General features: G+C 32.3%; 2 protein-coding genes across 2 annotated transcripts; both read right to left on the reverse strand.

The window, feature by feature from the left end:
* Nucleotides 1-8: 8 nt before the first annotated feature.
* Nucleotides 9-10,620, reverse strand: LOC124457210 (neurogenic locus notch homolog protein 1-like). The gene is made up of 18 exons (XM_047007491.1): nt 10,373-10,620; nt 9,793-10,272; nt 9,460-9,703; nt 9,320-9,375; nt 8,960-9,064; nt 7,439-7,555; nt 5,998-6,108; nt 5,384-5,506; nt 4,572-4,844; nt 3,918-4,397; nt 3,732-3,808; nt 3,594-3,690; nt 3,050-3,154; nt 2,273-2,389; nt 1,882-1,992; nt 1,349-1,459; nt 729-851; nt 9-181 (listed from the first exon to the last, which is right to left on the reverse strand). Exons 1-18 carry the CDS (start codon nt 10,581-10,583, stop codon nt 9-11), a joined length of 3,114 nt encoding a protein of 1,037 aa, XP_046863447.1. The 5' UTR covers nt 10,584-10,620.
* Nucleotides 10,621-10,623: 3 nt separating this feature from the next.
* LOC124457212 (adhesive plaque matrix protein 2-like) lies at nt 10,624-19,866 on the reverse strand (the record flags this gene model as incomplete). The annotated part of the gene is made up of 9 exons (XM_047007492.1): nt 19,717-19,866; nt 18,731-18,764; nt 16,585-16,695; nt 13,609-13,876; nt 13,012-13,295; nt 12,765-12,875; nt 11,471-11,581; nt 11,189-11,311; nt 10,624-10,643 (listed from the first exon to the last, which is right to left on the reverse strand). Coding segments are annotated over exons 1-9 (1,116 nt in total), but the record flags the coding sequence as incomplete, so codon positions are not given.
* Nucleotides 19,867-23,029: the final 3,163 nt, after the last annotated feature.

Here is a 23,029-nt window from a genome sequence, read left to right on the forward strand (position 1 = left end):
TATAGATCTTAACAGCCGCTGTACAAGTGACACGCCTCCCACAACGTATTTTTAGTGCGGACTGTAAAAAGTTTGTTTTCGCTGCAATCTTTAGCAAAGTCGTATTCACAATCTCCCATGAAGTTAAATCTTTTGCCATCAAATGAGGTGTAATGAGGATCCCCAGATGCAATGCATGTTGCTACAGAAATTATAAAGAATGCAACATGAAACAGGAACTATATTCAATTTCTGTATAGTTAAATACTTTTGCATGGTGGAAAACGCTGAGTGCGATGTTAAAGTTTGCAATATGAAATGTTTCTTGACTTTCTATAATCGTTTAAAGGACAGATTTTTCATTTTTTTGCCTTTTCAAGGAAAGCGGAATTTTCATGAAAAACTGCAGAGTCTATGTTTGCTGCAGCAACATGTTTAGAAAAGTCATTTAAATGACGGACTGATCATTATTTTTAAGTTGATATGTGACTTTTAAACGAAAATAATGTTCAATGTTTTCTGCAAGTTACATCACACACTCTTTGCCATGCACTTGGTCTTCTCCATCATGCCAGTTAAGTATTATTAATAATGAACAACATGAAAGCATGCAGAACGAAGATTATTTAAGCATGTCTTGAGATTAAATTTTTTTGAATTAAATTTTAACAAACAAAATTGAATTAGAAATCACTGGTTGTTTTAGTAATTAGGTAGCTGGGAATGAAATTTCTGGTGTTTATACTTACATTGTGAATATTCGCAGTTGTTTCCGCCAAAAGCAGGTTTGCATTTACATGTGTAGCTGTTACCCAAAATGTTGCATTGTCCACCATTTTTACATGGATTTGGCTCACAAGGATTTGGAACTTCTAAAATAAAACCCAAAATACTATTTGTAAGATAATTTTAAAACATAATTTTTCTGTTAGAGTACGTAAATCCATTTGCTAGAGATATCGTTACATAAATTGACTTTTGTTGAAAAATACCAACTTTATAATATTTAGACGCGATATTGTATTTGTATAAAGGTGAAACCAGTCAAATGTACTAGTTTTTGGTAAGACATGATACTATAGTATAAAACTACAGGTTTATTATTTTAAGCCATATATGTGTGTTATTTACGTATTGCAGTCAAACGTTCCCTGATATAGAATGTTTTATTGAACAAAATTTCGGCTGTCTGTCTACATCCTTTGACGGAGGCTAACATGCAGAATGCTGTAAACAGAAAACCGAAAGCTTATTCAGCAAAAAGTTTCTTATCAGTGAATGTTTTACTGCATTATGTATAATCCTGATATGGGATCACGCATTATTTCTAGATACGTAGTGTTACAATGAATGTAAGATTTTCATTTACTTGTTTCACAGTGAATACCAATAAAGTCTGGAGGGCATGTACATTTGTATGAACTACCATCAACAACACACGAACCACCATTCTTACAAGGACTATGATCACAAACTCCAACTATATCAAAAATATATTTTAATTGTATGTAAACTTGATCTGCATACTGACAATAAATGGTATATCTTCATAATCTGTTCTAGCTGCTTTAAATAGAATGTTACTCTTGTATTACACTTTGCTAAAAATGATTAAGAATGTTTTCTATAATAGTACCTAGTACTTCAAAAATTTTGATCATATTCATCAATAACCTGTGCAAAATGCTAATGAAAGCTGCTATAGAAAAGACACGTCTATTTGTGTCATTGATATAAAAAACTTAAATTATGAATAATGTCAAGTTTTAGGTAATCTGGCGTCATTTGAAGTCTGGCAGTATCAACTTTGCGAGATTTATTTTCTATAAAATTTCTGCATCTCTCCTGATTTAAATGCATGTTGATTGCAATTCAATTAAGAAAATGTATGAGTAGACTTACCCTCGCAATTCTTTCCAGTGAAACCATATTTACATTCACATTTATAAGAAGATCCAACAATTGTACAAACACCTTCATTCTTACAAGGTCCTTTTGCACATGCATTCGTAACTAAAATTAAAAATTATTAGTCACAATTTTTGTGATGAAAATAGTTTTAAACGTTTTGCTTGTGTTATTATTGCTAATATCATATGTAGCTTATGTTTATGCGGTAATTTTATTTGCGTTTTAGACAGGTACATTATGCCAGTCACGGTGTGTGAGAACCAAGTTCTATTTGATATTTGAATGATTTTAAAACATTTTATCATCCATATTCAACTCTTATACATTGATATGAAACTGTATTTTCACAAATTACTTTAAGGAAAACTTAAGCTTTACAAACCTTCACAAGTGTTGCCTTCAAAACCAACAGCACATTCACACGAAAATGTATCTCCATTAATTGAACAGATACCGTTGTTTTTACAAGGACGAGAGTCACATGGTGTTGGTGGTAACTCTATGGACAGAAAGATTATAGGATTACTGTAAATGATATTTTTCTTGATATTTAACGCATATAATTAAATATGATGGCACAAAACTAACTATGAAATATAAATTTTAAATAACAATGACAAAGAGTTTTGTTAAAGTTGTTTGGTGACCAAAATTTACAAATATTTTTTAAAATCTGTGAGCATACCCAATTTAATGTGACAACTACTATTTGTATTTTAAACCGCAGTAGTTTCGGAGATATCCACTTTAATGTGGTAAACCTATTTTATATTTCTTTTTAGTTAGGAGAACCACAATATAAAAAGCTGATATTTTGATGGCGGTAAGAAGCTAAAAGAAGATAAAACCAAACAATGAAAATCGACAACTTTCTAATTACATACAAAATATGTATGCCTAATAAAGTGCAAGGACTGACGGGAGGAGCGTGCGGAGATTTTTCATTAAAACATATAGGTTAACCTTAAAACAGGCTTTTGACAAAAACCACGCCCGTAAGCAAATAAATAACGTTATCTAGTAGAAAATATTTAATTTAATCGCTTTCGCAATTCAGTTATCTCATGTTTGCATTTTATATAAAACTTGAAGTAGTAACAATAAAAGAATTGTTATTTGACTTGTGAAGTTGCTTAATTATAAGTGTAACATAACAAACCTTCACAAGTTTTGCCATGATACCCATTGATACAAATACAAGAGAATGTATCTCCTTCTTCAAGACAACCACCATCATTTTTGCATGGGAACGATTCACAAGGACCTATAAACATATATAGTATAGTAAGCGTTTGTTAGAATAAGTTTGTGTTTGAAGAATTAAATAACGAAAGAGTTTATATATGGTAAGCAAACGTTAAAATCTTCTTGTGTAGCTAAAAGTGAATGTTCTACAGCTGATTGTTAAAAGGTTTTTGTTTGACAAAATTCAAGTTCATAAATTTTTAATATAAAATTCAATTGGCAACATTTTGCTGGTGACTAATCACCGCATTTCACTTGTCTTATTTCGACATCTTTCAAGCCTTAAAACGCAATGTTATTCTCACTTTTGAGGAGCAATTTCGGTCTTCCACACAAGCCATAGCTCCCGTATTACACGTACTAAAGAAAAACACAAAAACTATAGTGAAGATAAAATTATTGGTATAATTATGCTTGAAGAAATACTGACCAGGTTTTACAACGTCCAACTTTCACACTTTCACCCGCCTTGTAATAATTTCCTTCAAAGAAACATGGGCATTCCTTCATAGGAACGCAATGATTCTTCTCGTCCAAGTAAGATCCTTTTGGACACTGGCATCCAGGAATGCATCTTTCACTGCATTTTAAACCACGTGATATATCACGACATGTTTTGCACAAGCAGATCCGCATTCTGTGAAAATTTCTCCTTTGTTACTGCATGTTTTTTCTACATAACAGATAATGAACTTTCAAGGATAAATTTATTTATGTACGAACAACTATTCTGTGTCAAAGTGTTAAAAAAAGCGAATGCTAGTTTACAAATTTATTCTAACCACATTCTTTGAGTTTTGGATATAAATAAGTTCCATTAAATCTCCAGTCAATAACACCACCATATTCAACACAAAGTTTACTGTAAGCAGCAAAAGCGTTACAAACACATTTCATTGGATCTGTGCAGCGACATGCGTCATATTTACAATTACTGATCAAGGCGGCTGGATCAACATAACGGTTGCACGCTTTGTGGAATGGAGATGAAGCATCGCTCATCAAGTGACATTTATCTATTACAGCTTTCTTCTGGGAAGCAATGATACATGGTTGAGATGATGACGCACATTTTCTGCTGTATTGATTGTCATCATCTCGACGACCATTGTTGTTGCCACATAGAGAGGTGCTGCAAATCTTTCCCTTGTATTTTCCTGAAACGGTGACTTTGACGTATGTCCTACTGTTCCAACTCGTCGACATTCCGATGTCAGCAGTAAAAACCAGCCAACTCCCACTGGGATTGGTGATTTTAAATCCTTAAAAAAACATAGTTATATACTAAAAGCAAAAAGATCTCTTTGTTCTACTAAAAATGAGGTGACAATAGGGGTTTACCTACTGTCATAATTTTTAAGCTCTTTAATAACTTTCCTTTATATTATAAAGATTAATGTAAAAGATGTCAAGAAAAATAACCTAGAAACACATACCAGGACGAACTATTGGAAATTGTGAAAGCCTAACTCCGTTTACAACTGCGGAACGTCTCTGACGTGTGAACTGAATGAAGTAACCAGCTATATAGATCTTAACAGCCGCTGTACAAGTGACACGCCTCCCACAACGTGTATTTTTAGTGCGGACTGTAAAAAGTTTGTTTTCGCTGCAATCTTTAGCAAAGTCGTATTCACAATCTCCCATGAAGTTAAATCTTTTGCCATCAAATGAGGTGTAATGCGGATCCCCAGATGCAATGCATGTTGCTACAGAAATTATAAAGAATGCAACATGAAACAGGAACTATATTCAATTTCTGTATAGTTAAATACTTTTGCATGGTGGAAAACGCTGAGTGCGATGTTAAAGTTTGCAATATGAAATGTTTCTTGACTTTCTATAATCGTTTAAAGGACAGATTTTTCATTTTTTGCCTTTTCAAGGAAAGCGGAATTTTCATGAAAACTGCAGAGTCTATGTTTGCTGCAGCAACATGTTTAGAAAAGTCATTTAAATGACGGACTGATCATTATTTTAAGTTGATATGTGACTTTTAAACGAAAATAATGTTCAATGTTTTCTGCAAGTTACATCACACACTCTTTGCCATGCACTTGGTCTTCTCATGCCAGTTAAGTATTATTAATAATGAACAACATGAAAGCATGCAGAACGAAGATTATTTAAGCATGTCTTGAGATTAAATTTTTTGAATTAAATTTTAACAAACAAAATTGAATTAGAAATCACTGGTTGTTTTAGTAATTAGGTAGCTGGGAATGAAATTTCTGGTGTTTATACTTACATTGTGAATATTCGCAGTTGTTTCCGCCAAAAGCAGGTTTGCATTTACATGTGTAGCTGTTACCCAAAATGTTGCATTGTCCACCATTTTTACATGGATTTGGCTCACAAGGATTTGGAACTTCTAAATAAAACCCAAAATACTATTTGTAAGATAATTTTTAAAACATAATTTTTTCTGTTAGAGTACGTAAATCTATTTGCTAAAGATGCAGTTCCAAAATTGACTTTTGTTGAAAAATACCAACTTCATAATATTTAGACCCGATATTGTATTTGTATAAAGGTGAAACCAGTCAAATGTTCTAGTTTTTGCTAAAACATGATACTATAGTATGAAACTACATGTTTATTATTTTAAGCCATATATTTGTGTTAGTTACGTAGTGAAGTCAAAAGGTTCACTGATATAAAATTTTTATTGAACAAGCTTTCGTCTATCTGTCTAGAGCCTTCGACGGAGGCTAACATGTCGAAGGCTGTAGACAGACACACGAAAGCTTGTTCAATAAAAATGTTTACATCAGTGAACGTTTTACTGCATTATGTATAACCCTGATATCGGATCACGCATTTTTTCTAGTTACGTAGTGTTACTGTAAGATTTCCATTTACTTGTTTCACAATGAATACCAATAAAGTCTGGAGGGCATGTACATTTGTATGAACTACCATCAACAACACACGAACCACCATTCTTACAAGGACTATGATCACAAACTCCAACTATATAAAAACATATTTTAGAAAAAAACCGTCAGACAAATTTTGAGCTTTATGTAAAATGCAAAGGAGCGCAGCACACTAATTCGGTAACAATGTTTATGAAAGAATGTTATATGCAGTGCGGTGTTTGAAATTAAGCGGGATTCCGTTGAGTCACCTAAATTTTTCAGGTTCATGAGACAATTGCTTAAATTGTCCAGCAAAGTGCGGAGATCATATCTTCATTTAACAATGATTATGTTAAAATTAAAAACTTTATTTTTTGTAATTTTAATTGACAGCAATATATTGAAAAAAAACACCAAATATCGTGATTTATCTTAAAAAAAAGGCATGCAAGTATTCGAAAACGTTTATATTCAAATCACGCAAAATGTGTTAATAAACCAAAAACAAGAAAATTATGATTTTCAATTGTTGCATAAGTCATTGAACATGAAAATAATAAATTGATTTTCAATAATTGTGAATTTTAAGTGTGTGGCTATGTAAAAAGGACTTGTTCAAAAAATTAGGCTTAGATGAAACGACAGTTCATTTTATTAAATATTTCTTTTTTTATTTATTTTTCATCGTACTGAACTTTTGAAGCCAATAACATTTGATTTTCTAAAACATATGTGTTGTTTCTTAAGTGTAAAGTTCCTTATACAACAGAATTTTTTATGCTTAATCATAAAACTCTTGAATAGCTATTCGTATATTTGCAGTTTTTTGATATATTTTCGTTCTAAAATATGATAAGTAGCTATAAACGCGAAAGGACTTTGTCTTAACCAGCTAAGTTGGTCAGAGCACTGCACAGGCACCGCAGAGGTCATGGGTTCGAATCCCGTTGAGTCACCTGAATTTTTCAGGTTTATGAGACAATTGCTTAAATTGTCCAGCAAAGTGCGAAGATCATATCTACATTTAATTTCAAACACCGCACTGCATAAAACATTCCTTCATATGACAATCCTTTCACGAGAAAACATGAGCCCAACAAAATTGACCTGCTCACCACTGTGTGACTTCATAGGTCAGTTGGTCAGAGCACTGCACCGGCACCGCAGAGGTCATGGGTTCGAATCCCGTTGAGTCACCTGAATTTCTCAGGTTCATGAGACAATTGCTTAAATTGTCTAGCTATTTATACATTACAATAATCTTTTTAACATAACCTAAAACATTTTAAAGCATTAATATATAGGCAATATCGAACAAAATACAAAATTACGGAACACCTTAGATTTAATCATTGTATCATGGCAATTTATGATGTTTGACTTAACATTAAATTATTTTTCTTAAAAATTAGCTATTTTACAAAACTCATCAATGAACAAACCTTCACATGTTTTGCCTTTAAAACCAGAAGCACATTCACACGTGAATTTATCTCCATTGTTTGTGCAAATACCGTCGTTTTTACATGGACGCGAGTCGCAAGGTGTTGGTGTTAACTCTGTATGTGTAAAGAAAGACCATACGATTAGTCTAAATTATACTTTCCGTTTACATTTACGAACTGAATACGCAGAATGGGGAAAATTTGAAGTATGTATTAACCAAAAACTCTGAATATATATTCAAGCAATTCCAGCAACAGTTTAACTGGAAATTAAATCAAATTATATAACTATTATCGGGAACGTCATTAAGAAAATACCTTAGCCGCTGTACAACCCCCACCCTCTTGAGATAAAAAAATCTATGAGTACCTATCAGTAGCAGAAGCACTCTCCTCTCTAATCCTTAATAACACTGTCCCCAACGATTCAAAGCCCTGACACTACTTGACATTTTTCCGACACATAAATGTAGAGAACATGCTATAAAACTGTATTTGTTAATTAAGCATCCCTCCACTATATTTATTTCCTCTAAAATAAATGGAGGAGAGACAGCCCTACACTATATTTATTTCCTCTAAAATTACATATCCCGAAACATCGGAAATTTTAAAAGGAAAACTAAATTAATATAATTTTTTTCAGTGGGTTAATTGATCATAACTATTTCTCTTATTAAAACACATAAATGTTTAGTAATACTATAGGTTTATATTTCTAACTATCAAATAAATAAAATCGCATATGATTTGGTGCAATTGAAAGCTTTATCATTTCTTTTTTTAAGTTGAGATACTAATGATCCATGTATGTATTATATAATAACCAGAAGAATTTGAGCAATTTCATTGGTCGAGAGCTATGATCTATAAGAGGACAGACGCCCGGAATTGACGTCACAGAAAATTTCGTGTTAATTAAAACATACAAATTGCAGATATATTTGAAAATTTATCGCAATACCTCCCTGAGTGGAAAATAAAGATATTCACAAAGACCTAGTTCAGGCAGTTGACGTATTGGAGCAAAACAAAGAAAACCCAGTTTTCAAACATTAATTTTACATCGTCGATAACAAAATTTCAAAACACTGATCAGCCATTGCTTATTTATTTTGTTAGTCATTCACATTTTAACTTATAGTATTTCTTTAACCTTATAGATCAAGTAAGCGCAATATTTGGATAATCCAGACATTTCAATGTTCCAAGTGTTGGGGGACAAAGAAAACAAACTGTTTGACGGTTTAATTTGGGAATTCCTTTGATTTTATTATGTAAAAGAAATAGATAACATTTACCGTTGTCTATACAGTTATAGTTACACGAGTAAGACGTCCTTTGTAATAAAAGCTACAAAAGTGGCCACGAGCCACCGGGGCGAGACAGTGGTTAAATGTTATCTATTTGTTAATTATCTATCATATGCCAATGTAAAATGTAGCTACATTAGAGTAAAAAACCGTGTGTTGCAAGTTGTCTCGTCAAATTTTAGTGCAAAAGTATGATGTGACAAACCTTCACAAGTTTTGCCTTGAAATCCCTTTTTACATTTACAAGAGAATGTATTTCCTTTCTCAGAACAAACACCATCATTTTTGCATGGAAAAGACTCACAAGGACCTATAAAAATATTTAATTTGCTCGCACAACGTTTCTAACAGAGCATTCATTGACATGCAAATAAATAAAAAACAAAATATTTATGTGTAATGAATGAATGTTCTTACGGCTAATCATGAAAAAAATTTTGTTTCCAAAACATTCACATTTTCTTCAACTTTAACGTAAAATTTATTTTTTTTTAGCAAATGTACTCATAGCTTAGTACTTTACATGTTGTAGCTAGACATGTAAAAAAGTCATTGTTATTATTACCTTTGGAGGAGCATTTTCGGTCTTCCACACACGCCATAGCTCCCATATTACACGTACTGAAGAAAAGACATAAAACAAAAAAACGAAACTATAGTGAAGATAAAAATTATTGATATAATTATGCTTAAAGAAATACCGACCAGGTTTTACAACGTCCAACTTTCACACTTTCACCCGCCTTGTAATAAATTCCTTCAAAGAAACATGGGCATTTCTTCATAGGAACACAATGATTCTTGTCGTCCAAGTAAGATCCTTTTGGACACTGGCATCCAGGAATGCATCTTTCACTGCATTTTAAACCACGTGATATATCACGACATGTTTTTGCACAAGCAGATCCGCATTCTGTGAAAATTTCTCCTTTGTTACTGCATGTTTTTTCTACATAAAAATAATGAATTTTTAGTGAATATTTTATGAATGCATAAACAAATCATTTCGAGAAACACTTTTTCTCGTTAAATTCTCACCACATTCTTTGAGTTTTGGATATAAATAAGTTCCTTTGAATCTCCAGTCAATTACACCGCCATATTCAACACAAAGTTTACTGTAAGCAGCAAAAGCGTTACAAACACATTTCATTGGATCTGTGCAGCGACATGCGTCATATTTACAGTTACTGATCAAGGCGGCTGGATCAACATAACGGTTGCATGCTTTGTGGAATGGAGATGAAGTATCGGACATCAAGTGGCATTTATCTATTACAGCTTTCTTTTTGGTGTCAGGGAAACATGTTTGAGGTGGCAGGGAACATTTTGTACTGTATTGATTGTCATCATCTCGACGACCATTGTTGTTGCCACATAGAGATGTGCTGCAAATTTTTCCCTTGTATTTTCCTGAAACGGTGACTTTGACGTATGTCCTACTGTTCCAACTCGTCGACATTCCGATATTAGAAGTAAAAACCAGCCAACTTCCACTGGGATTGGTGATTTTAAATCCTTAAAAAACATAGTTATATACTAAAAGCAAAAAGATCTCTTTGTTTTACTGATCTCTAAAAAATGAAATGTCAAGAAAAAATAACCTAGAAACACATACCGGGACGAACTATTGGAAATTGTGAAAGCCTAACTCCGTTTACAACTGCGGAACGTCTCTGACGTGTGAACTGAATGAAGTAACCAGCTATATAGATCTTAACAGCCGCTGTACAAGTGACAAACCTCCCACATCGCGTATTTTTAGTGCGGACTGTAAAAAGTTTGTTTTCGCTGCAATCTTTAGCAAAGTCGTATTCACAATCTCCCATGAAGTTAAATCTTTTGCCATCAAATGAGGTGTAATGAGGATCCAGATGCAACGCATGTTGCTACAGAAATTATAAGAAATGCAACATGAAACAGGAACTATATTCAATTTCTGTATAGTTAAATATTTTTGCATGGTGGAAAACGCTGAGTGCGATGTTAAAGTTTGCAATATGAAATGTTTCTTGACTTTCTATAATCGTTTAAGGGACAGATTTTTCTTTTTTTACCTTTTCGAGGAAAGCGAAATTTTCATGAAAAACCGCAGAGTCTATGTTTGCTGCAGAACCATATTTAGAAAGGTCATTTAAATGACGGACTGATCATTATTTTTAAGTTGATATGTGACTTTTAAACGAAAATAATGTTCAATGTTTTCTGCAAGTTATATTACACACTCTTTGCCCTGCACTTCGTCTTCTCCATCATGCCAGTTACGTACTATTAATAATGAACAACATGAAAGCATGCAGACCAAAGTTTATTTAACAATGTCTTGAGATTAAATTTTTTGAATTAAATTTTAACAAACAAAATTGAATTAGAAATCACTAGTTGTTTTTGTAATTACGTAGCTGAGAATGAAATTTCTGGTGTTTATACTTACATTGTGAATATTCGCAGTTGTTTCCGCCAAAAGCAGGTTTGCATTTACATGTGTAGCTGTTGCCCAAAATGTTGCATTGTCCACCATTTTTACATGGATTTGGCTCACAAGGATTTGGAATCTCTATAAAATAAGCCCAAAAATTAATTTGGATTTTGGAATTAATATTATCAACTGAGAAAATGATTAAAACAATCGGTCGTGTTAGGAAACTTTGAATTTCTTTTTTACAAAATACAAAGATTTAAAAGTTATTTTCTAAACAAAAGTTTTATTAATTACTTGTTTCACAGTGAACACCAATGAAGTCTGGAAGGCATGTACACTTGTATGAACTACCAACAACAATACACGAACCACCATTTTGGCAAGGAGAATGATCACAAACTCCAACTAGAAAATGAAAATAAATATTTATGGCCTAAAAATTCTCAAAAGATTTTTAGCACATAAATAAAGGTATAAAGCATAATTAAGTTGGATTTCCAGTACGACTGCATGCAGTTATTGTTGCTGATTCCCAAAAAATCTTTGTAACTAAAAAGGAATGCATTTATAAACAAATACAAAAAAATGAGCAGCCAAATTTTTGTTTAAAATTTTTCTTGTAGTTTTGCAACAGTATTTATTAATTTCTCGAAAAACGTTTATTTACCCTCAGCATACACTAGCTCTTTCAAAGATGTGGTAATTGTAGCGTGTTTGGAAATGTTGTTCACGTAATGTCAAATCAAGAAGTCTTTTATAGGCAAATTTTCTACATGTTATGACAACTTTCACAAAGAACGGAAAAGGAACAACTCGAATTTCTTTGTAAAACTAAATGCTTTTTTTCCTAGTTTATTTTCACATGTTTCAACAAGCTTAAGTTTTATCACACCTAATACTATGATGTCGCTTGTAGTGAAAGTAAAGTCTCTTAAGTGAATTGTTGCTGAATAAAAGAAGCAGAAAAAAATGTTCAATGTTTTAAGCATTAATGGTTTCAATTGATTTGTTCATAGTTTAGCATTCAAGCAGTTCAGCATAAAGTGAGAACATGCAGGAAACGACTTTGGTCACTGAGTGAGATTTCAATTTTTCATCCCTTTATCGTGGGTTGTGCACAATACGCACTAATCGCATTAGAAACCAAAGCCAACTAAATTGAGAAAACAGCTAGCGCGAGAAAGGGTTTAAACTTAGATTTTTTATTATGATCGTTCATACGAAAGAATGTTTTTTGCAGCGCGGTGTTTGTAATTAAATGTAGATATGATCTTCGCACTTTGTTAAACAATTTAAGACCCATGACCTCTGCGGTGCCGGTGCAGTGCTCTGACCAAAAGTGCGACAAAGTGCGAAGATCATATCTACACAGTGCGAAGATCATATCATTGTCCAAGAAAGTGCGAAGATCATATCTACAAGGTGCGAAGATCATATCTACATTTAATGATCGTGCATACGTTAATAATGACAGGCAGCCTTCCTATTTATTTATTGATCTTCATGTGTCCATGTTTTACATAGTTTAGGAGACATGCTTGTTCCAAAAAACGTAAAAAAGTAAGTGGAAGGAAAAGTTTACACTTACCTTCACAGTTCGTTCCAGTAAAACCAGATTTACATTTACATTTGTAAGATGATCCAACATTTTTACAATCACCACCATTTTTACACGGTTTCGAAGAACAAGCTTTTACCCCTGAACGAAAAAGTTTGAAATATAAAATATACAAGTCTAAACTTCTAAGTTCACGTCTTTCATACGTACATAATAAATGTTTCATTTAATCATAAACGTTTCCATTAGAAAAAATTTACCAAAAAATGTTACATACCTGCAAACATTTTGCAACATTTTAAGTAGTCAATATTGTGTAGCCAGTTCCCATGAAGATCTCGATAAAACCCAGTGACGTAGTAACCACGTTTTCTACACGTTGTCCACCCTTTCCTGTTAAACCTGCGTATGATGTTTTCATTGTAACAATGACCATACCTGTCTGGATGATTGACTGGTTTGCAACATTTTCCTTCCTCAATATTGTGTAATCTTTGGCCTTTGGTACGATAGAGACCATTTAGAAAATACCCATTGGGACAAACACTCCAAGTCCCAGGTCTAAAATATAAAATTTGACAAATAACTAATTTGCAATTTATGAGTTCTTTTCCTTCAAATAGTCTATAAAAGTTTTATTTAGTTGAAATCAAAAGGTCTGAACAAATTCTAATTAGAAATATAGTTCTGTTTCAAAGAATATTACAAACCTTGCTGGCTAAAAATTACTTAAATTACACAAACAAATAATTTTCAATATTTTTCAGATAAGTAGTGTTTTTACAAAACCCAATTTTTTGCTTTGCAACTCTTCATGACTTACTTGGCCCAGTTGAAATGGCTAATATATTGATTTAATGCAGAAGATACTCACTTATCAAAAGTGTCCCACCAGTTGGCATTTTGACATTTGCTACTCTGTCCTCTATACGTTTTACTTGACAAGCAGCACTTAGCTTCTTCAAGTCTGTAAATGCCATCCTTTCCAAACCATTTAACCCTTCCAAACCTTCTGAACTTTCTACGCCTGTTGCGCCAAAAACCAGTTATAAATTTGTTGTTGGAATCACAAGTTGACCAGCCTTCTTTGTTAAAAGATTTCCACCAGTTAGCATTCTGGCAAGTCTGAGGTTTTCTTAATACTAAAATAGATAAACAAAGATACATACTAACTCAAAATTTAAAGCAATGTATGTCAAAGAAAAGTGCCATAGAAAAATTTATGTCGCTTGGTTATGATAATTTACTCATATCTCCTTATTGCTAGAGTTATAGGGTTCTACTTTGTGTAATGAATGATATTCGCCCTCCTTCATCACCATGGAAACAACAAAAAGATTGAATAACAAATGAGCAATTAAGTTTCTTGAAAGATGACTGCATATGTTTATTTTAGTCAGAGGAAATTGGGTCCTATCAAATATCATATCATGTCATTGTATCTATATTTTAAAAAAACATACACATGGTGTAAATGTTACCTGTAGCCAAAGTATTTAACCAGCAATCTCATATTGTTGAGAAGGATGGTAAAAAGGATGGTAAAATACGGAGATATATATGTATTAAGATCCAACTATTTTTAAAGTCTAAAGTGCTACAATAAGCCATATGATATTGCTAAACTAAGTGCCTTTAGAAGGTTCTGGTTTTGCAGAGAACAAACAATTATAAACTAGCGATTCTTAGTATTGTGCCAAACTGAAAAGATAAATAAAAAATTTAATTATCTCACAATCAAAGTGTTGTATCAAAGAACAATGACTTCTATGTTTAACATTTAAGTAATGTAAATAATGTACATATATTCGGCTAATATTCTTCCCAGCTGGTGAGTAATGAGTAAACACTAAACAACTTTCATAAGTTAAGCAACTAAAAATTTTGTTAATGTTTATTATGGTTTAGTGTAGCATGGGGTGAACTTTTATTATTCCTAATCCTTAAAAAACAGCTGTATTAAAATCTATTGATAATACCTCCATGTGTACATCAGTTAACAGCGAGTCCTTTCTTTTTAGGAATAAAACTATACGAATGGTGGCCAGCATTAGCCTGAATTTTATTAATTAAAAGTTAATGAACGCACATGTTCATTGATACATGTCATCTTACAAAATCACAAATTTGCAACATATTATTTGCATCCGTTTAAGCCAAACAAGGATGTGTTTGTCATGTTTGTAGTCTGTATTTTCAGTGACGGTGGCATCGACAGTTTCAAATGAAGTTGACCGAGGATTTTCCTCAGAGTCTCAATGATTATAGTAAATGTACATAAAAATTTATAATATCATAAAAAATGTTCAGTCCAAATGTTGATTTCATTGTGCTTTTCATACCTTAATAATTGATGATTAATCCGATGCAAAGGTTTTATTCCAAAGCATATTCTTAAAGCAATTAGCAAACAATCATCCGCTGGCAATTACATGATATGTAGTAACATTGTGTGTTCCAAATTGAGCTTAATTTGAACTTCAATTTCTGCTCCCATACTTGACAAATAGGCCATAGCTCATTTTTCTAAAATTTGCTATAGCAGCTAAACAAACGACTGAAAACACCAATTTAAAATCGCGCCATAAAACTCGATTATATCTATAACACGGATGTTTGCTATACACTGCACAAACATCGCGATTTCAGGCGGGCTTCTGAGTAATTTACGAAGGTGATACAAAATCTCGAGCGCGTATAGATCTTTCTAGATAGCATAGTGGTATGCCGCTGACTGCGCCTTACCATGAAAACTAGAAGTTGCTAAGCACAGTAGAACACCCTTCGGCCCACCACTTGGTGTAGAACATATCTAGATGGTTTCGCATACATTGCAAATTAGCTTGGATAAAGTACTTCAAGACAAGTACTTCACATGCATGCCTGCTTTAATTTTAACATTTTTTGGTAAGGTGTATTTCAATTTGTAGCTATCAATATTTGTCAAAATTTACCATAATACAAAAGGTTTAACGGTTCGCCCTTTTTACAGCTTTCTTTTTTACACCGTGCAACATGCAGTGCTCTGTTGACTTTTTTTGGGGTAGTGCTCTTTTCCTTGGAAGAAACGAAGACAAGCGTACGGAAAGCTGACTTTCAACTTCCGGCATTAATAGCTCCCTTGCTTTTTTTTATCTAATTTCATTTCACAAATTGGAAAAATCCATTAATTACCATTGCGAATAAAAACAATTTCTTGAGAGGGAAACCACAACCGAAACAGAATGTTGATTGTCGACTACGTTCAGTTGTCGACAACGAACAGTTTCGTCAAAAATGAGAATTTATTTTTCATGCAATGTTAGTTTTATTTGTTACAAAAGATACAAGTTTGTTATCCTCGTCATATTTGTTTTTAAACAAGCAGGTACTTTTAGCAATTTTTGCATAAAAATTCAACAATTAGAGAAAAATATTTGATTTGCTTACATGCTTGTATAATAAAGTCCGTAACAAACCGGCAACTAATAATTTTTAAACTTATGTTAATAAACTTACTGCATAAACTTGGAGTCCTTCCGATTTAAAACGCGGATGCACAAAAATATAATTAAATTTCATCAATAAAACAAGGAGAATATACCAACATTGATTATTAAATCCCAATTAATTCATTTTTCCAAAAACTGATAAAAGGGAAATAATAATAAGGAGAAGAAATATTCTTTTAGTTTAGTGGTTATTTTATATGTTTTTAATACTAATATTTTAGTATGCTATATATATTGGTGTGTAACATTTAGTTAAAATTAGAAAGACGCATCTATTTTTTCATTGTTAAATATGAAATTTCTAACAAAAACATTCGAAAAAAAATTGTATAAAAGAGAAGATATAGCAATATGTTTACCTTGACAATTTCGACCGCTGAAACCAGATTTACATTTACATTTGTAAGATGATCCAACATTTTTACAATCACCACCATTTTTACACGGTCTCGAGGAACAAGCTTTTACCCCTAAATGAAACATTTAAAAATATAAAATATACAAATCTAAACTTCTATGTTTACGTTGTCTTGACGTACATATTAAATGTTTCACGAATTTTTTTTAAATGAAATACCAAAAAAAAGGAAAGATTTTACTATTGCAAGACGAATGCCTTTTTGAAAAATCATAAACATTTCCAATAGCAAATGTTTATGATTTTTCATGGTAACAATCACTTGAATATTCCTTTGAAGAGCACTCAAGAGCACATGATAATTGTCAATAACATGCTATTCAAAGGAAGGATCATCAAGATAAAGCAGACATTCAATAAACATGTATACACTTTGCACGAAAGAAATTTTTCACAAAGAGAAATATAGTTTGTATAGTTTGTTGCTGATACACTTTTGCAACTGCAAGAACGCCATATCCATTGGCTTTGCCTTAATGACCTTTTTATTTAGTGCAAGGTAATGCTACTCGAATATTCCCGATTTTCATATGGCGTCAGTAATTGTTATGAATGTGGACAATTATATTAAGTGCTCTCGAATGTTTCTTTGTGTTGTCTACAGCGCTATTGATGAGTTGAAACGTGTCCAAAGTGCTCTTACGATGCGCATTAAATGGGTGCACTAAAGCTTAGGAAATAGTAATTGGTACGTAAAGTAAGGATAAAATTAGAAAGTTAGAAATTTTAGAATAGTGATAACATTTTGGACTTCTTTGTTGAAGTCGGGTTTGTGCTTGTTTATGTAAATAGGGTTTTGACCTTTGAATTTTCGGGGTGAATGGATAGTTGCCAATATGAAATAAGATGAAGTGTATTTAGATTTGCATTCAAGATTTTGTAGATGTTTGTGAATGTGTGAGTTTTTGTCGGTGAAAGTGTGCTCTTTTATTCTTCTGGCTAACTGTCGGGTGTTTTAACCTTTATAATATGATGAGGTTCATGCTTCGTAAACAAATTTGTATTACACTATTTGCTCATTATTAAAATACATTGAAGATTCAATTGCACGCTTTAACTTATTAATAGCGCTGTAGAATATTCATCAACTGGAAAGAGCAATCCAGAGCACTCGTCCACAATCAATAATATATTATTTATGGCGCATGACATTCGAGAATAATTAAATAGTATTAACGAGAATAATTTAATAGTATTTTGTCGGTGAAAGCGTGTGCTCTTTTATTCTTCTGGCTAAGTGTCGGGTGTTTTAACCTTTATAATATGATGAGGTTCATGCTTCGTAAACAAATTTGTATTACACTATTTGCTCATTATTAAAACACATTGAAGATTCAAATGCACGCTTTAGCTTATTAATAGCGCTGTAGAATATTCATCAACTGGAAAGAACAATCCAGAGCACTAGTCGACAATCAATAATATATTTATTTATGGCGCATAACATTCGAGAATAATTAAATAGTATTAACGTGCATCCGACATAATCAAAGCAGACATTCAAATAAACTTAGACATACTTTGTATGACAGAGAAGTGTGGTTTTAAAGTCTTTCGTACAACGTATATACATACCTTCCATTATTAATTTCAATGGTAATTTTTACAAATTTACAATCTCCAGCTGTAAAACTATCCAAACTACATTCGCCAAAGATTTGTGAAGTAAAATTGAAAATCCATATAAAAGTGCTATAATGTCGATGCATAGTAGGCTTACATGCTAATCGCTAAAAATATTAAACTCGTACTTAAACAGCATTTCTACATTCTTTAAAACGAAACTAAAAAATGAAATTTGTTTTATTATATGTAGTGGAATTATTAGTTGTACACATCGTAGAAGGTGTTCTAGAAACCCACAAAACTAGAATATTCAGCTAAAGATCAAATAAAAGGGACAAAGAAATCTTTATCATTCACAAAGCATTCATCTTCAAAGTAAAATATCAATAAAGGAACTGTGTTGATATGAGAAAATTTTATTTAATTTGACGAAGAGATATTTCTCGGAATAGGAAGAAACACCGTGGTTTTAATTTTGTGCTCAATACTGGTAGCTAAATGGGAAAAAACTTTTCGCTTACTTGGTCTTCTCCACCACGCATCAGCAGATAATGTCTACAAAATTATATATAACGTATGTCTTACTTTTGCATATAATTGTCGCAATAATTATTTAACAAGACACGTGTTCAATTTTTTACTCCGATTCAAGGTATGACACACGACAAAAAAATCTAAGTTACTCATGTCAGAAGAAACAGGAATAAAAAGGAAAGTTGCATTTAAGCATGAAACAAAAGATTTGATTGATTGGAGATTATTTGATCTTATGTCGACGAATATATTTCAGTCGGAAAAGCCTTCAAACAAGGATTCCTACGCAATCACATAAAAGCTTTGTCATTTTTTCCACTTCAAATGACATTTACCACAGCAATAAAAGCATAAAACTCTATATTAGTTCACTCTCTTTTGCACCTTCAAGGCGTGCAAACTAATACATGCTATAGTGTATTAAGACATAAAGCTAGTCAAAAAGTTGTGGATTACTAGGTAATTATGGGGCGTTTAGACTAAGACAAAGTTGTGGGCCTTTAAGTGATATCTCTTCCTCCCGCTCATTAAGTTCGGTCTTTTGATGACATTTTCGTTCCTCACACTCTTTCGCTTTTGCACTCCCCTGTTTGTCTTTGCAATTCAAAAAGCAAAGAACAAGGGAAAAGCTTAAAGTTAAAACTGGGAAATCCCACTGCTTCAAGAGTTCTGTGCAACATGCGGTTTTGAAGATCAGAACCACTTTAAATTAAGCATACTTACTTTGACCCGAATAGCAAAAATTAAATACAAGAAGTATGTATACATACATTACAGAAGCCCGGGCTTGTTGTCTTAAGCCGTTTTATTCTACTTTGACAATCTGCTAATGTCGTCAAATAAAATATAGTGAGTTTTTATCGCGACAGCTAAAATCGTAAAAAATTGATTGATACTTAATATTTGGTACATGCAATGCATTATATATTTTAGCTGCAACAATCACTCTTGTAAATATGCTTTATCTGCTCACCATTACGACCAGAACTGCTACCACGATGCATGTATTCAACTTCATCATATTCATTCAATGGAGCAATGTTTCATGAGATTGATAAGTGGCCCGACTGAACAACGAATGAAGTGAGTTGTGATAAGATATCGGTGACGTTATATAGTGACGGTTTAACGCCTCAAAATATGCAGAGCATAGACAATTAAAATTATTATAATGAAGCACAAGAAATAATAATAACTATTTTTCTTTTATTATATTCTCTTGTTATTGCTACAGCTCATTTCAAAAGAATGAAGAATTTTACTCATAGTTTTGAAGTTTTATTTAACATCGTACTTATGGGATCTAATAAACTGGCAATCGTCAAATTAGGCGGTTTTAACTTAATAACTTCGCCCTTTTGTGATGCAAGTACCGTGAAGACAATTGCCCAGACAGTGACAACTCTAGCGTAACTCTCTATGAGATGTATTTTATCTCATTTTCTTAATTACCAAACAAACTATTACACTGTCATACACAAACATCAGAAAAGCTCAAACATAGATCGGTCAATACTAAAAACATGAATTAATATTTGCTGAAGTAGCTTTAGGATGAAAAACAATCATCATGCCATTTGTAAATTGTGCCTTGTGCTAGATATAATTTATCAGATTTACATTCTTAAAGGACACCATCTGATTCTTTAATGTGCAATAATTTTGTTTATGTTTTTATTCTAGAGAATACTCGGTGTAACACAGCTGAATACTTGCTTTACTTTAGTTAAGCAATTAATTCTTAATCGAGCTAACTTTGAGACATAAATGGTTGCTTTATTATAAAAATGCTATTTTAAAAACAAAAATCTTTGATTGTAAGAAAGTCCTAAATTAAAGAAATCTCTTTACCAGTGCAAGTTAATGTTCAATATAACAAATACTACGTTAAAAGGAGTGGCAGTGTATTATCGTTAAAAGCCTCGCCATACTATCATTACGCAGTAAGTTACCATAACGAAACAAACAACGAACAAAAGGTATAGCTATTGTCTTGTCATAACTAATTTTAGCATGTCTTCACTTTACTTGTGAACTATCTTTACATTTGAAAACGTTTGTAATCTAGACCTTTATGAAGAGGTCTTGAATCTCAAGAAATACTAAGATCTCATCAATTAACAGTAATTTAATTAAGTGCTGGTGTTAATTTTTTACATTCAAAACGCTTGGAGATAGTTGCGATGGATTTAGTTTTAAAAAACTTGTATCACTCTATATTTTAGTTATTTATTATTTAATCTTGCGCAAAACATTTCTTGGTAGGTATGTGGTGAAATTAACAAACGAAACAGCTGAAGCAAGTGATATGAACTTAAGTATTTGATATTCAAAGTATTGCTGAAAACATGCATAGAGTGGAAAAGCAATTTTGAAATTAAAAGTTTTTCATTTATTGAAGTAAATATTTTTTAGCACAGTAAAGACATTAAGATGGACTATATCAGGTTATACAGATGCAATTATACTTTTCATTTATTTATACGAATGGCTGCAAGAAGAGTTCCGGTAATATTAGTCGATCAGCATTATACTTATCAAGATATGCCAGAATAAGAGGAACAAACAGTATATGTCTACTTTACTGCATGTGCAACTAAGTGCTATATAATTTATAAGAACGTTGGCTGCGGTTAGCCAATGTTCCTGCAAAGTTCTAGACTGACTGTTCTATTTCTGACTGGCAGCCATGCATTGCAATAATTGCATTCTTAACAATCTATACGTGGCACAAAAAAAATTCTTGGCAATGCTCAACTATTTGCTCTTTATACTGTTTAAATGTTGTTGAAGTGACATGATAAAAATTCTAAAGACAGCAGAAAGCTGATATACAGAGGAAAAGTAGCTTTGAAGTGATAATTCTTATAATTTTATCTCAATCGAGTGGTCTACGCGTGTAATAGTTGCTTGTAAAAGATAAACAAGAGAGCACAATCATTTGCAGAAGCTCTGCATTTTTATAAAGCTTGCCTTGTTAGACAAATTACATAATAACTTGTAAGATTTACGACATATTGAAAGGAAGACACGTCACTTTTTCTATTAAATTATTGCTCTTTCCACACACGATATTGCACTTAACTGCTCATAAACTCTATCCACCTCATAAAATTAAAATATAATATCAGCCTAAGCAAACAAGAAGAAACCACATCAAAGTGTCTAATAAAAAAAACCCCTTAAAATAGGTTGTAAAACAAATTCTGACAATTTAATCCACATTTTGGGGTTTGTTTGCTTATTTTGAATAGATAGAAACGCAGCCAAGTGAAGCAAATTTCGTAAATAATGTTTATATATTTATGATTATTTACTGACGACGCGCTCCTTTGATGACGACGGGAAAGAGAACTTTCAGCATTATGTAGTGCTGTTTGTCTGTTCATCTCTCATTTCAAATATCAAAAGCTGGAAAGTGCTGGAATACTGTGTTGTTGAACAACACTAATAAACGAAACGCTCGAATACCATATTTCAAATTTCATTGTCTTCTGACGATGTACAACTGAAGATTAAGGGAAATTCATTAACAGAGCTTAAATTATCTGAATAAAGTATATAATTCCATTGCAAAGCATTATTTAATTTTGGAAGACCGCACGCTTTCAAAAGGTGGTAATAACGTTAGATTGTGTCACAGTGCGTTCATTGTGTATTATAATACAATTTGCTGAATTTAAATAACAAACAGTAAAGCAATCGAATGCAAGATTAGTGAATCGTGACTAAAACACCACACGAGTAAATACGAGTACATACGAGTGAAATAGGAGTACATAGAAGTACATACGACTGATATACAAGTACATACGACGGATATACGAGTACATACCACTTACGTACTAGCATATTCTAGACTTCTAGTCACAAATAGGAAGTGGCAATATTTTAGATAATACATAGATATTTGCATTTACTTTTGCTTGTATTTGTCTGGGCTCTAGGGCAACCATTTGATGGATTTAAATGTTGAAAATGTATTATATTTGCATACTACATTCATTTGCATGTTTCGATTGAATTTGGTATCTGATGTGGATTTACTCCTCAAATTTTGCTTTCATTACATTTATGATACGAAAAAAATATGAGATAGTCTATTAAGAAATCAATTGGATTGCACATTAGCTCACATCCAGCCCTTATTTTATACTTCATAAATAAATTAATTCTTCAAGATACTGATTTTGCCTGACCTTTATACATGAGGTTGTTTTGTGGTTGTTTTGAGGTTACTTTTATATATGCTTTAAACTCTATATAACTGAGGACTGAACAAAAAT

Source organism: Xenia sp. Carnegie-2017, unplaced genomic scaffold (genome assembly GCF_021976095.1).
Source record: "Xenia sp. Carnegie-2017 unplaced genomic scaffold, XeniaSp_v1 HiC_scaffold_6, whole genome shotgun sequence".
Lineage (NCBI taxonomy): Eukaryota > Metazoa > Cnidaria > Anthozoa > Malacalcyonacea > Xeniidae > Xenia > Xenia sp. Carnegie-2017.